General features: G+C 41.3%; 1 protein-coding gene and 1 pseudogene across 1 annotated transcript in view; both read left to right on the forward strand.

Annotated features, from left to right (window-relative positions):
- LOC129403439 (uncharacterized) overlaps nucleotides 1-14,089 on the forward strand; it is a 575,036-nt pseudogene that overhangs the window by 447,316 nt on the left and 113,631 nt on the right.
- XRN2 (5'-3' exoribonuclease 2) overlaps nucleotides 1-14,089 on the forward strand; it is a 94,747-nt gene that overhangs the window by 74,460 nt on the left and 6,198 nt on the right. The window contains 1 exon segment of the mRNA XM_004614413.3: nucleotides 11,702-11,765. Within this exon segment, the coding sequence (XP_004614470.2) occupies nucleotides 11,702-11,765 (64 nt within the window).

Genomic DNA, 14,089 nt, shown 5'->3' on the forward strand with positions numbered 1-14,089 from the left:
GGTTTCTGTATAAAGTCCAGGGAAAGTACAACCAGAAATAACATCACTACAAACTTTTGCCCTTTTATGGTGCTCATAAGATGGAGAAACCTAGAGAGAGGCTCGGCGTCTCCATTTTGTGCTCAGAAAGCCGTGGACCCTGCGCTGTGCTCGGGAGGAAGGGGTTGAGAGAGAGAGGTTAAAAGAATTGGGGAATGCCCGGTTTCCACTGTCGCAGCCCGCCGTGGGGTCTCTGATCCCGTGCCGGAATTAGTTCAGTGGGCTGCTTGGAGTCCAAGGGCACTCTTTTGGGCTCTTCCATCATGCTTGATCCGCAGCGGGGCCAAAAGGATTTTTCTAATTTTTTAAAAATGGAAACCTAGTATTTTAATTTCAGTTGTATCTAATTTTGGTACCTTTGTGCTGTAATCGCATGGACTGTATGTCATACTTGTTTCAGATCATTGTCAATCTGTTCATAATATTTTTTAGATTTTTGTTTGATGCTCATGGATTATTTCAAACATATTATTTCAGTTTTAAACCTGGAGAGAGGGAAGAGGGGAGGGAGAGGGAGAAAAGAATATGAACGTGTGTGTGTGTGTGTGTGTGTGTGTGTGTGTGTGTGTGTGTGTGTGTGTGTGTGTGTGTGTGTGTGTGTGTGTGTGTGTGTGTGTGTGTGTGTTGGAACACAGCTGGCAGTACTGCTCAGGGACTGTTCCCAGCTCAGTGCTTGGGTGCTCTCTGCTGGCCTCTAGCATTTGATTTATCTCCCTGGCACAAATGCGCTCTTTTCCTAATAAGTTTCCTTAACTATATGCCACATCTAGACTTTTGGTTAGCAGCATATATTAACCTCTACATAATTTATGCCATTTTCTCTTAGCAGCAGATGAGAATCTGTAATGTCTCAGTCACCACCAATACTGGGTGTGTCCCTTAGGGCTGGGGGTGGTGTAGGGAAAGGCATGCCCAGCAGTGCTCAGGGCTTATTCCTGGTAGTGCTCGGGGCCATTATAGTGCCAAGAATTCAGCCTGGGTCGACTGCATGCAAGGCAAACACCCTACCTGCTGTACTATCACTTTGGTACGGGTATTGTCCTTTTAAATTCTTGCTAATTGGATGATTTTAAAAAGATTATTTCTTTTAAGATTTGATTGAGGGGAGGCCTCCCTGGCAGTATTCAGAGGCCCAGGAATTCTCTTCTAGTGACCCTCAGCCCAGCTATGGAGCACCTGGCAGTGGAGTGCTGCTGGAGTCCAGTGGTTCCGGGTGCACTAGGACTGCATCCTGTGGTGTTTGGGCCGAGCATGTGTCTGGAGGCGTAGACTCGGGACCTTGGACTCGAGAGGCATGAGCTCTCGCCAGACTCTGAGCTGTCTCCCGGGTGTTTATTTATTCCATATGAATTTCAAGAGTAGTTTGTCTTTTTAAAATGTCTTTTATTTCCTTTTTAAAACTGAATCAAGCATTTGATTTTCTGAGGCACAATTGTGAATGTTTTGTTTTTTCCAGTTTCTCTTCTTTTTATTATTTATTTTTAAAAAGGCTATAGATTCCTGCACATTAATTTACTGCTTGGTGCTTTACTGTATAAGTCCATTGCTTCTAGGAGCTTGTTTGTAGAATCTTTAGGTTTTTCTAAATACAATAGCATGTCACTCACAAATAGTGAGTTTGACTTCTTTTTCCATTTGTAAGCCCTTAAGATCTCTTTCCTTGCTTGATTGCTATGGCTAGGACTTCTGATACTGGCTTCAGTGGCAGTGGTGAGAGTGGCCACCTTGTTTCGTATCTGGTCTCAGAGGTAGCTTTCTGTTTCCACCATATGGTGTGGTGTTTATTGAGGACTTGTGGTAATCGTTTTAATTGTATTGAGGAAAGAGTCTTTAGCTTCCATTCTTTTGAATTGTTTGTTTTGTTGTGAGTGGGTGTAGGATCTTGTCAAATGCTTTCTCTACATCTATCAATATGGTCATATGATTTTTATTTTTTTTTTTTAAATTTCAAAAATTTTTTTTCTGGGGCTGGAGTGGTAGCACAGCTGGTAGGGCATTTGCCTTGCACACAGCTGGCCCAGGTTCAATTCCCAGCATCCCATATGGTCCCCCGCACACCGCCAGGACTAAGTCTTGAGTGCATGAGCCAGGAGTAACTCCTGTGCATCTCCGGGTGTGATCCAGAAAGAAAGAAAATTTTTTCCTCACTTACAAACTTTTGAGATTGCATTTAAGTCATACAATGATCGAGTACCCATCACTCCACCAGTGCCCATTCACCACCATTATTCCCAGTATCCCTCCCGCTACCAACACTCCTCCCCCTGCCTCTGTGGCAGGCACATTCCCTTTTATTCTCTCTCCTTTTGTGTGTTACAGTTCGCAATACAATTACTAAGTGGCCATCATGTTTGGTCCATAGTCTACTTTGAGCATGCACCTCCCATCCTGAGCCCTTCGAGAATCATTTACTTGGTGGTCCCTTCTCTATCCCAGCTGCCTTTCTCCCAGCATGTGAGGCCAGCTTCCAAGCTGTGCAGCGATCCTCCTGGCCCTTATCTCTACTATTCTTGGGTGTTACTCTCCCGTTATGTTCCACAAATGAGTGCAGTCCTTCTTTGTTTGTCCCTCTCTTTCTGACTCAATTTCACTTAGCATGATACTCTTCATGTCCACCCATTTCTATGCAGATTTCATGGTTTCATCTTTTCTAACAGCTGCATAGTATTCCATTGTGTAGATATACCAAAGTTTCTTTAACCAGTCATCTGTTCTCAGGCACTCAGGTTTTTTCCAGATTCTGGCTACTGTAAATGGTGCTGCAATAAACATAACAGGTACAGATGTCATTTCTACTGTACTTTTTCACATCTCCAGGATATATTCCCAGAAGTGGTATTGCTGGGTCAAATGGAAGCTCAATTTCTAGTTTTTTGAGAAATGTCCATATTGTTTTCCAAAAAGGCTGGACCAGTAGGCATTCCCACCTGCAGGGAAGGAAAGCCCCTTTCCCCCCACATCAGACCAACACTGATTGCTTTTGTTCTTTTAGATGTGTGCCAGTCTCTGTAGTATGAGATGATATCATTGTTATTTTGATCTGCATCTCCTGATGCAGTGATGAAGAGCACTTTTTCATGTGCCTTTTGGCCATTTGGATTTCTTCTCTGAGAAAGTTTCTGTTCATTTCTTCGCCCCATTTTCTGATGGGGTTGGATGTTTTCTTCTTGTAGAGTTCAATCAGTGCCTTTTATATCCTCGATATTAACCTCTTATCAGATGGATATTGGGTGAATAACCTTTCCCATTCTGTAGACTGTCTTTGTATTCTGGTCACTGTTTCTTTTGAGGTACAGAAGCTTAATAGTTTAAGATAGTCCCATTTGTTTATCTCTGTTTCCACTTGCTTGGTCAGTGGCATTTCATCTTTGAAGATACCTTTAGCTTCAGTGTCATGGAGAGTTTTGCCGTCCTTCAATGTACCTTATGGATTCTAGTCTGATATTGAGTTCTTGAATTCGTTTTGATCTGACTTTTGTGCTTGACATTAGACAGAGGTCTGAGTTCATTCTTTTGCATGTAACTGTCCAGTTTTGCCAGCACCATTTGTTAAAGAGGCTTTCCTTGCTCCACTTTATATTTTTTGCTCCCTGATCAAAGATTAAATGATCATATATTTGAGGGGGTGTATAAGGATATTCAACCGTATTCAATTGGTCTACAGCTCTGTCTTTGTTCCAATACCATGCTGTTTTAATTATTACCACTTTGTAGTACGGTTTGAGGTTGGGAAAGGGGATGCCTCCCATCTTCTTGTTCCCAAGAATTGCTTTAGCTATTTGTGGGGGTTTCATGAGTGTTTGATCCATTTCTTTGAAGAATGTCATGGGTATCCTTATAGGGATCGTATTGAATCTGTATAATGCTTTGGGGAATATCACCATTTTGACAGTGTTAGTTCTCCCAATCCATGAGCAGGGAATGTGCTTATGTTTCCTTGTATCCTCTTTCATTTCTTGAAGTAGTGTTTTGTAGTTTTCTTTGTACAGGTCCTTTACCTCCTTAGGTAAGCTGATTCCTGACTTGCTATTTTTTTAAAAAAATTTTTTTTTAATTTATTTATTTTTAATTAGAGAATCACCGTGAGGGTACAGTTACAGATTTATACACTTTTGTGCTTATACTTCCCTCATACAAAGTTCGGGAACCCATCCCTTCACCAGTGCCCATTCTCCACCACCCGTAAACCCAGTGTCCCTCCCACCCTCCCCAATCCCATCTCCCCCCCACCCCACCCTGCCACTGTGGCAAGGCATTCCCTTCTGTTTTCTCTCTCTAATTAGCTGTTGTGGTTTGCAGTAAAGGTGTTGAGTGGCCGCTGTGCTCAGTCTCTAGCCCTCATTCAGCCCGCAACTCCCTTCCCCCACATGGGCTTCGACTACAATGTAGTTGGTGATCGCTTCTCTGAGTTGACCTTTCCCCGGAACGTGAGGCCAGCCTCGAAGCCATGGGGTCAACCTCCTGGTACTTATTTCTACAGTTCTTGGGTGTTAGTCTCCCACTCTGTTATTCTATATACCATAGATGAGTGCAATCTTTCTATGTCTGTCTCTCTCTTTCTGACTCATTTCACTCAGCATGAAACTCTTCATGCCCATCCACTTAACTACAAAATTCTTGACCTCCTTTTTTCTAACAGCTGCATAGTATTCCATTCTATAGATGTACCAAAGTTTGCTCAACCAGTCATCCGTTCTGGGGCATTCGGGTTTTTTCCAGATTCTGGCTATTGTAAACAGTGCTGCGATGAACATACATGTGCAGATGTTGTTTCGATTGTACTTTTTTGCCTCTCTGGGATATATTCCCAGCAGTGGTATTGCTGGGTCAAATGGGAATTCAATATCTAATTTTTTGAGAGTCGGCTGACTTGCTATTTTAAACCATCCTTTTATCCCCAGAATGAATTTTATTTGGTTAGGGTCTGTGATCTTTTTTTGGTGTACTATTAAATTCACTTTACTAATATTTTATTGAGGGTATTTGCTTGTATCTTTGTCAGGAATATACGCCAGTAGTTTTCCTTTTTTGTTATGTCTCTCTGCTTTTGGCACCAGGGCGATGCTTGCCTCGTGGAAGCTGTTTGGAAGGATTCCTGTTTCTTCATCTACTTGAAAGCTTAAAACGGATTGTAAATAGGTCTTTTAGAGAGTCCAGAAATTTATACATTTCTTTTAGGTTCTCCAGTTTCATGGCATAGAGATTTTCAAAGTGGATTCTTAATACTTTGAGTTTTTCTGGTAATTGGTGTGACATCTCCCTTTTCATTTCTGACTTGGTTTAGTTTCTACTTTATTCATTCTAAGTTTGTTATTTCCTTCTGTTTGCTTTGAGTTCCTTTTGTTGGTGTTTTTCTAGCTCCTTCAGCTGTGCTGTTAGTTTATTTATATGCGCCCTTTCTTCCTAATGAACTCTTGCATTGTTTTGAACTTTTTGGTGGGAGGGGTGGGCACACTAGACAGTGCTCATGACTTAGTCCTGGATTTGTGCTCAGGAATCACTCCTGAACGGCTCGAGATGCGTGGTATTGAAACAAGGTCAGCCGTGTACAAGGGCAGCACCACTTTTGCATAGGTTTTGGTAGTTCCTTTTCATTTCCAGTCTGCCTTTTCATTTGTTCTCAAGAATCTCTTGATATTCTCTCTGATTTCTTTTTTGATCCACTGGTTGTTGAGTAGTAAGTTGTTGAATTTCCAGGCGTTTAAATTTTCCTCCATATCTGTTATGAATAATTTTTTATTTCCGATGCCTCATGATCTGAGAGGTCAGTTGGTATGATTTCTCTGTTCTTGATTGTATGGTGAAACGGTTCCCTGCCTGACAGCCTGATCCCACTAAGTCCAGGTCCCAGGTGTGCCACATTCTCCTAGCTCTCCAGTCACAGGTACCCATTCATTAGCTGTCTACATCCTGGCCTGGTTTGTATCTGATTCCTTATTTTCTCTTGGGACACCAAACCTGTTACAGTAGTATTACCCTTTTTTGTTTTTAGATGAACAGTGATTCAAGTGTATTATGAACCATGAATTTGTCAAGATGCTTAAAGAAAATGGATATGCTAAGTACATTAGTTTTCTTTCTTATCTTAATTAGATATGTGTAGTAATGTTAATTCTAAACTTTTTGAAAATTTGAAACTAGTTTCAAATTCCTGATTCTGCCGTTTTAAACCCTTCAGCTTCTTAGAAGTTCCTCTAGTTCCCCGGAATTAAATAACACGAAGAATCTCTTCAGCCATTATCACAAGTGTGGGTGAAACATGGAGTAGCATTCTGTGGTGGAGAGTAGTTCAGAGAACATAGCCCCTGCCTCTAACCCTGCCCCTTAAAGGCCTGTGACTCCAGGCAGGTGTTCGCCAGCACTCCCTCATTGCTTCGATGGCACAGGGACTCTGGGGTAGCTTAAAGAACTAGCCACACGCTTAGTTTTGCATGCTGGAGACTTGGGTGATCTATGGCATCACATGGTCCTCTGTGCAAGCCCCAGGGTGGGAGCATAGTTCCTGAGTATTGTTTGCATAGTGAAAAATCAAAACAACATCAAAAAGTATGGAGAACGTCCATTTTACATAGACCATATTTAATGAGCTTTGGCAATAGGTGTACCTCCACATAGTGTTTAGGGGTCCAGTGGCCCCGCCTGGGCTAGCATTTCAGCTCAATGCTAGGATGGGGTGCTGCTCAGCCCCTGCAGTGTTCAGTTTACCTATGGCACCTTCAGTATTTGTGGGTCTCCAGGCCTTATCTAGCAGTGCTGGAACTGAGTTTAACCATAAGGTATATGTGTTAAACATCCCCCCACCCTCACCCCGCCCACCATACGAAATACTATGAAAGCTTTTTGTTGAGAAATAATTTGCTTTATTATGGGGCAAGAGCAGTAGTACAGCAGGTAAGGCATTCGCCTTGCCTGGGCTTGATCTGGGTTTGATCCCCGGCATCCCTTGTCATCCCTCAAGCCAGCCAGCAGTAAGCCCTGAGTACTGCCGGGTCTGCCTTCGTAGCTCCCCCCTACCGTCCCCCAAAAAGAGAAGCAGAGGAAGAAGAAGAAAGAATTTTAGTAGATCTGGTATGTAAACCTTTACTTAGTCCTTAGAATCATAGTTGGGGTGTTGCTTTTTGTTTTGTTTTTTTCATGTGGTACAAAATTACACGCAAGATAGGCCATTTGATCAAAATGCCAACTCTGTGTTGAGTGCTACATGTTTTTTACTCTTGGTGTTTGATTTGTCACTTGTATGTCAGTTTTTAGTTTGAGTAATTGTCTGGGTACTGATAACTTGTTGAAATCAAGTGCATCCAGGAGTACTCATGAATACAGCATTTGGTTTCCGCGGCCTAAAGAATCTGATGTTTCACTTCTCTTCAGTCAGTAAACTTGCCAATTAGCTGCATTTGGAAAGTGATTTTTGATTAGTGCAGTCAGTAAACATAGAATCTTCTATGTGATTACCACACTGATTAGGTAAATTGTCACTTGAGATGCTGTTGGTGAAGTCTTCGTTTAGGTGGCCCTAGAACTCTAGAAAAAGGATAGGTTTTTAAAGACCAAAGGAAAAAATTAACTTTTTTTCTCACCTCCTTTCTGAAGTGCAATTCCTATCTCCAGTATTTTTCTTCCTCTCAAATGGATCTTCTGTTAGAGCCATACAAATGAATGGTAATAAGTTGGTTTTACCTCCTGTCTACTTCATTACTTATCAGCCAAGAAATATTTCTGCTTGATGAATACTTAAGGGATATGTAGATAAATTGCTCAGAGCCCCATGAAGAGATTTGTTTAAAGGTAGCTTGAAGTTTTTCTTTAATCCTTTTTTTTAAAAAAAAAGTTAGATTATGTAGATTTAACAAAACTATAGCATCTTGATTTTTGCTGGGTGTTTTTTTAATGCACATATATGTATGTACACATGTGTATATATGTATGGGTGTGTGTACATATATATGCAAGAAACAAAATCTTGGATGCATTTTAGACAGGACTCAATATGCTAAGTTTTGTAATTTTCTGAATTGGAGAATAAACTTCAGGTTTTATCAGAAAAGCCTAAATGTTGCTCTCTCCTAAGTGGCAACCCACTGAAAATCATATCATGTGTTGAGGGTGAATGTGTCTTTAGTTTTCCCATGGAAATAACTCATGCAAATGAATTGATGGCTATATTTATAAGAAATTTTGGGTTCACCTATATTAATGATGGTTCTCTATGAGTATATAATGTTTTAAAAGAGAATCAGGAGTTATTTTGTACCTACCCCCATTTTTTTCCCCCCTGTTTCTCTTTTTTGTTTTGTTTTGGCCACAGGCCACACCTGGTAGTGTGGCCTTACTCCTGACTCTGCAATCAGGGGTCATTCCTGGTGGGATTCAGGAGACCATATTGGGTGCCAGGGACTGAACCTGTATCAGCCATGTGCATGTGCAAGGCAGCATTTCTCTGATTTATTTTCTTTTGAAAAGAAGGGGTTTTGTAGATTGTTTTTCAATTGAGTGAAATTGTTTATGGTCATCTATGGTAAACGTGTTTCCCCACTTCCTGTCCAAGAGAGGAGGTTGAAAAGCAGCCACTGTTGGCACAGATATGGGGAGAAAGGGACCCTTCCACACTTTTGGTGGGAAAGCCGACTGGTTCAGCCCTTTTGGAAAACAATATGGACAAATCTCAAAAAATTAGAAATTGAGCTCCCATTTGGCCCAGCAATACCACTTCTGGGAATATATCCTGGAGAAGCAAAAATGTATAGTCGAAATGACATCTGCACTTATATGTTCATCGCAGCACTGTTTACAATAGCCAGAAATCTGGGAAAAAAAATCCAAGTGCTCGAGAACAGATGACTGGTTAAAGAAACTTTGGTACATCTATACAATGGAATACTATGCAGCTGTTAGAAAAGATTGTTATGAACTTTGCATATAAGTGGATCAACATGGAAAGTATCATGCTAAGTGAAATGAGTCAGAAAGAGAGAGACAGATATAGAAAGATTGTGTTCATCTGTAGAATATAAAATAACAGAGTAGGAGACTAACACCCAAGAATAATAGAAATAAGTACCAGGAGGTTTGCTCCATGGCTTGGAAGCCGGCCTCACATGCTGGGAGAAAAGGCAGCTCAGATGGAGAAGGGAACACCAAGTAAAATGTGGTTGGAGAACCCGCTCGGGAAGGGACGTGCGTGCTGAAAGTAGACTATAGATAGATTGAACACGATGGCCACTCAATACACCTATTGCAAACCACAACACCCAAAAGGAGAGAGCAAAAGGGAATGCCCTGCCACAGAGGTGGGATGGGGTGGGGGGGATGGGATTGGAGGGTGGGAGGGATACTGGGTTCATTGGTGGTGGAGAATGGGCACTGGTGGAGCGATGGGTTTGAACATTGTATGATGGAAACACAAGCACAAAAATGTGTAAATCTAACTACCCTCACGGTGATTCACTAATAAAAAAATTCAAATAAAAGAGAGAGCTGGTTCGGTGGGTTTGGTTCTCAGAAACCCTTGGGGTAGTTTGTACATTTAGAAAACCACTTAAGCCTTATCATGTGTTGAGATTGGAGGAAGAAAAGGAACTTTCAGCTTTTTTTTTTTTTTTTTTTTTTTGCTTTTTGGGTCACACCTGGCGATGCACAGGGGTTACTCCTGGCTCTGCACTCAGGAATCACTCCTGGCGGTGCTCAGGGGACCATATGGGATGCTGGGAATCAAACCCGGGTCGACCGCGTGCAAGGCAAACGCCCTACCCGCTGTGCTATCACTCCAGCCCCGGAACTTTCAGCTTTATGTGGGAGTCATCCAGAGCAGCTAGATAGATCATTTTTGTTCCATCTTTCCGTCTTCTCTTTCATAAGATTTTGTGGATTTTCCTTAAGCAGGGTTCTCTTTCTGTCTCTTCCTGCTTCACTTATTTTCTCTCTCCATATTCTCTCTTCCTCTTCTCTTTTTTTTTTTTTTTTTTTTTTTTTTGCTTTTTGGGTCACACCCAGCAATGCTTGCACTCAGGAATTACTCCTGGCGGTGCTTGGGGGACCATATGGGAGCCGGGGATTGAACCTGGGTCGGCCGTGTGCAAGGCAAACGCCCTACCCGCTGTGATATCGCTCCGGCCCCCTCTTCTCTTTTTTTTTTTTTTTTTTTTAAATTATTTATTTGTTTTGCTCTTTGGATAACACCCAGCAATGCCCAGGGGTTCCTCCTGGCTCTGCATTCAGGAGTCACTCCTGGCAGTGCTCGGGGTGTGCTCAGGCAGTGTTATGGAATGCTGGGGATCAAATCCAGGTTGGCTGTGTGCAAGGCAAACGCCCTACCTGCTGTGCTATCACTCCAACCCCTCCTCTTTTTCTCCTCCCTCCCTCTTTTTCACTCTCCCCTCTCTTTCAAGGAGACCCCAGGTTTGTGGGGTTTGGGTTTTATTTTGGGGCTTATTTTTTGGTTCCTAGCAAGAGATATGCTTTCATTTCTTCTTTGCTTTAAAAAGTAATTTTGAAAAGCATGTTTCTAGTTTATGTTTCCATTGAAATGTGAGCCTGAATACATTATAGTAAGCCTTGTTGTCCTTGGGTCTCCGGAGTCTGCAGGAGGTTGTCGTCCTCATGCGGTGAGCTCACGAGGCAACTCCTGGAACCAGCTCTTTAACTAGATCACCTCAGAAGCCTGAAGCATGGCTCCCAGGACTCAGGCCACAGACAGGGCCTCAGCTGCTCTCACCAACTTGCTGGGCTCCGTTTGAGCCCGGCTGGCCTGCTGGTGTGGGAGCGCCCTTCTGCTTATATACTTACCTGCATGGGGGAGCAGCAGCCACTTGGTTTCTTGTAATCAGGTGTAGTGATTATGCTTTGTGTTAGAAGGCAAGATTTGACCTTCAGAAAACAGTTGGAAAGTGGACATTTCTTCATTAGTGTGTCTAGCTGACTTGGGTAGATTGTTTGCACTTCACTTCATGTCATAGTAGGTGTCAGTGATCCTTTTCAGTACACAGACTAAAGGGGAAATTGTCCATTTTTTTCTCCTTGTTGTTGTTTTGGTTTGGGCGCCATACCCAGCTATGCTCAGCATGTACTCTTGGCTTTGTGCTCAGGGATCACTCCTGGCTGGCTCCGGGGACTCTATGGAGTGCCAGGGATTTAACCCAGGTCAGCTGTATATACCTGCTGTACTTTCTTCACAACCCAAGTTTGTTTCTGCCTTTGATCCATCCCTGATGATGCTTGAGAACATTTTGCAGTGGGGCTTGGGGGCCCATACAGTGTCTTGGATTGAACCCATGTGTCAAGTATGTGCTCAAGGCCTTTGAGCTATCTCCCTGGCTCCTCAAGATTTTTATTAAACTAACTGTCCACTTAGTTTTTGTTCATGGGAAAATCCTAAGTATTCCCTCCTTGTGTAACAAATGATTACCCATAACTTTTAACGTACCCCTGCACATACATAATGAGTGAGAGAGAAGTGTGTGAATTTAATGATTTACTGATGAAACTATGTTTATGTATTGAATATAATTTTAAAATTCTACTGACCCTATTTTATATACTTCTTAGTTTGTGTATACTTATTTCAGTTCATAGTCTAAATTTCAAAAATGTTTAATTTTGACATGCTGATATGCTGGTAACTGAATAATTATTGCTTTTATAAAAATCTGACCCTTTTATTTTCCAGACATGAGACCCCAAGATTCCTGGCGAGGTCCCCCTCCTCTCTTCCAGCAGCAAAGATTTGACAGGTAATATTAGAGCACATAGGAATTTTTCCACATAAACATTTGGGGTTTGAGCCTTCTTGTTTGAAATATATTTTCTTCTTTTTAAAGTTTCTTTTGTGTTCAATCTTGAGGAAAATAAGAGGTTAACATGTTGTAGTAAAATACTCAAGTTTATATACTTTCCTACTTTCTTCTTCTTGGCCTTTATATATTGAGGCTTTTGAGGTACCCTGAAATATGCAGCACAGAGAGCTTAAAATTGTATTAGGTTTTGGCCAGGCTAAACAAATTTCTTTTTAGAAGGGTTGTGCAGCTTAATGAGGCATAACTAATGGTGTTTCACTTTTATCATTTCTGTGCCGGCCATGCAGCATTAGTACAGACCAGCCATTGATTCTTGCTACAAACCTCTTGAAGTCCTAATCAGCTTCTTTGGTACAACTTTTTCAGGGCTGACAAGCCTATTGTAGAGCAGTGTCACTGTAGGTCAGTAGTTATTAGTTGCCACTGAAAACAGTTTCTTTAACTACTTAAGATTGAACTGAATTAAACGCAGAAGGGACTCAGAAGAGGATTATGGGATCTGCAGTCTAATAAGTACCACGGACTAGGAAGAATGTGACATGGTTTAATAACAAGGGATGTTTGACATGTGTTCTTTCATTGAGAAGTTGTGTGCTCCTAAGTCAGGTGGTCTCTGCATGAAAAGATAGCTAGTCATGTTATGAGTAATTAACATCTATAGAATAATTTTTATAACAGGCAGCTTTAAAATCTGTTCTTTAATGCTGGTTTTGACAGAATTAGATATGCTTAAATGAATTTAGTCCCATCACAGTAAGGCTTCCTTCTTTGCTTTCCCAATTCAAGGAGAGTTTGTTTTCTTTCCCTGTATCATTTTAACAATCTAATCATTTCACCTGTGAAACAAATATGTTGTTTTGAACAGGGTTATAAATGCTATTCCCCTTATAAGAAAACTTTTTAGAAATTAAACTTCATTTTTTTTAGGTATAATTAAAAACAAGTTACATATACTATTGGTAATGCCTGTGTTTATGTAAGTGCTCAGAACCAGAGAAATAGCACAGTGGCTATGTAGGTGTTTGCCTTGGCACACAGCTGACTTGGGTTTCATCTTTGGCATGTCATATAGTCCCTTGAGCACAGAGCCAGGAGTAAGCCTTGAGTACCATCCATATGGTACCAAAACTTTAAAAAATGTATCTGAATGCTTGAAAGATAGCTTATGTACCTCTGTTTGCTCTTTCCTCCCTCCCCCCTCCTTCCTTCCCCTTCCTTTCCCTCTCCCTTTTCTCCTCCCTACCCCTCCTCCCCTCCACACACACAGGTTTTGACCACACTGGCAGTGCTCAGATCACTCATGGCATTCCTCTGGGGACCATACGGGGTGCTGGGGATTGAGCTTGGGTTGTTTGGGTGCATGGCCAGCACTTTACCTGCTTTACTCTCTTCAGTCAGCTTATTTACAATTTTAACATCCTGAGTAGTTCCATTTTCAACCATTAATTTAATTTTGATTAAATTAATCAAAACATACTAGAATTAATATAATTTCAGATACCTGACATACCTCCCTTTGTTTGTTTTGTTTTGTTTTTTTCTTTTGAGGCCGTACCCAGTGGGCCGGAGTGTTCCCAGAGAGGCTCCCAGGGGGTCAGTCTCAGCAGTGATGGAGATTAAACCCGGGGCTCCTGCATACAAAATATGTGCTCTAGCCTTTTGGACCATCTCACTTCCCTCAAGGCAGTTTTAAAATCTGGTTGCCCCACTGTTCTTTTATGTCTTTTATTTTGGTAATCACTAACATTTATTGTCTGCTCAAGAAGGTCCAGCATTAAGCTAATGTTTTTAGAAACATGATTTATTTCTCCTAGCAGTCCTTTGAGTTAGGTATTATTATTTTTGCAGATGAAAAAACTCAGGTGCACCAGAACTTTATTTTTCCTTAGATCTCACTTACATGCCATTCATTACTTTAAAACTTTTCCCTTGAACAGAACTCATCAGAATATTTATTTTGAGCATAATTGTGTCCGTAGTGAAATCAAAGAAAGTGAAGGACCAATTTCTACTTCTTAAGCACTATTTGTTTAGTTTCAGTTGCTTTCTTCTCTCATTAAAATCTTTCTGAAGTCCATCACCATTGTCTCTTGCATTGTTCTGTTATCCCATCTTTTTTTGTTGCTTGTCTATTGGCATTATTCTGACTGACTTTGTGAACCAGGCTACTACTAGACATTTTGTGGGGGCATTATGGTTTTAGTTTCTGTCCAAAACTTAAAAACAAAAATTAAATGTGAGCATAATAGAATTCTGTGCCT

This window comes from Sorex araneus, chromosome 3 (assembly GCF_027595985.1).
Source record: "Sorex araneus isolate mSorAra2 chromosome 3, mSorAra2.pri, whole genome shotgun sequence".
In the NCBI taxonomy this organism is placed as follows: Eukaryota; Metazoa; Chordata; class Mammalia; order Eulipotyphla; family Soricidae; genus Sorex; species Sorex araneus.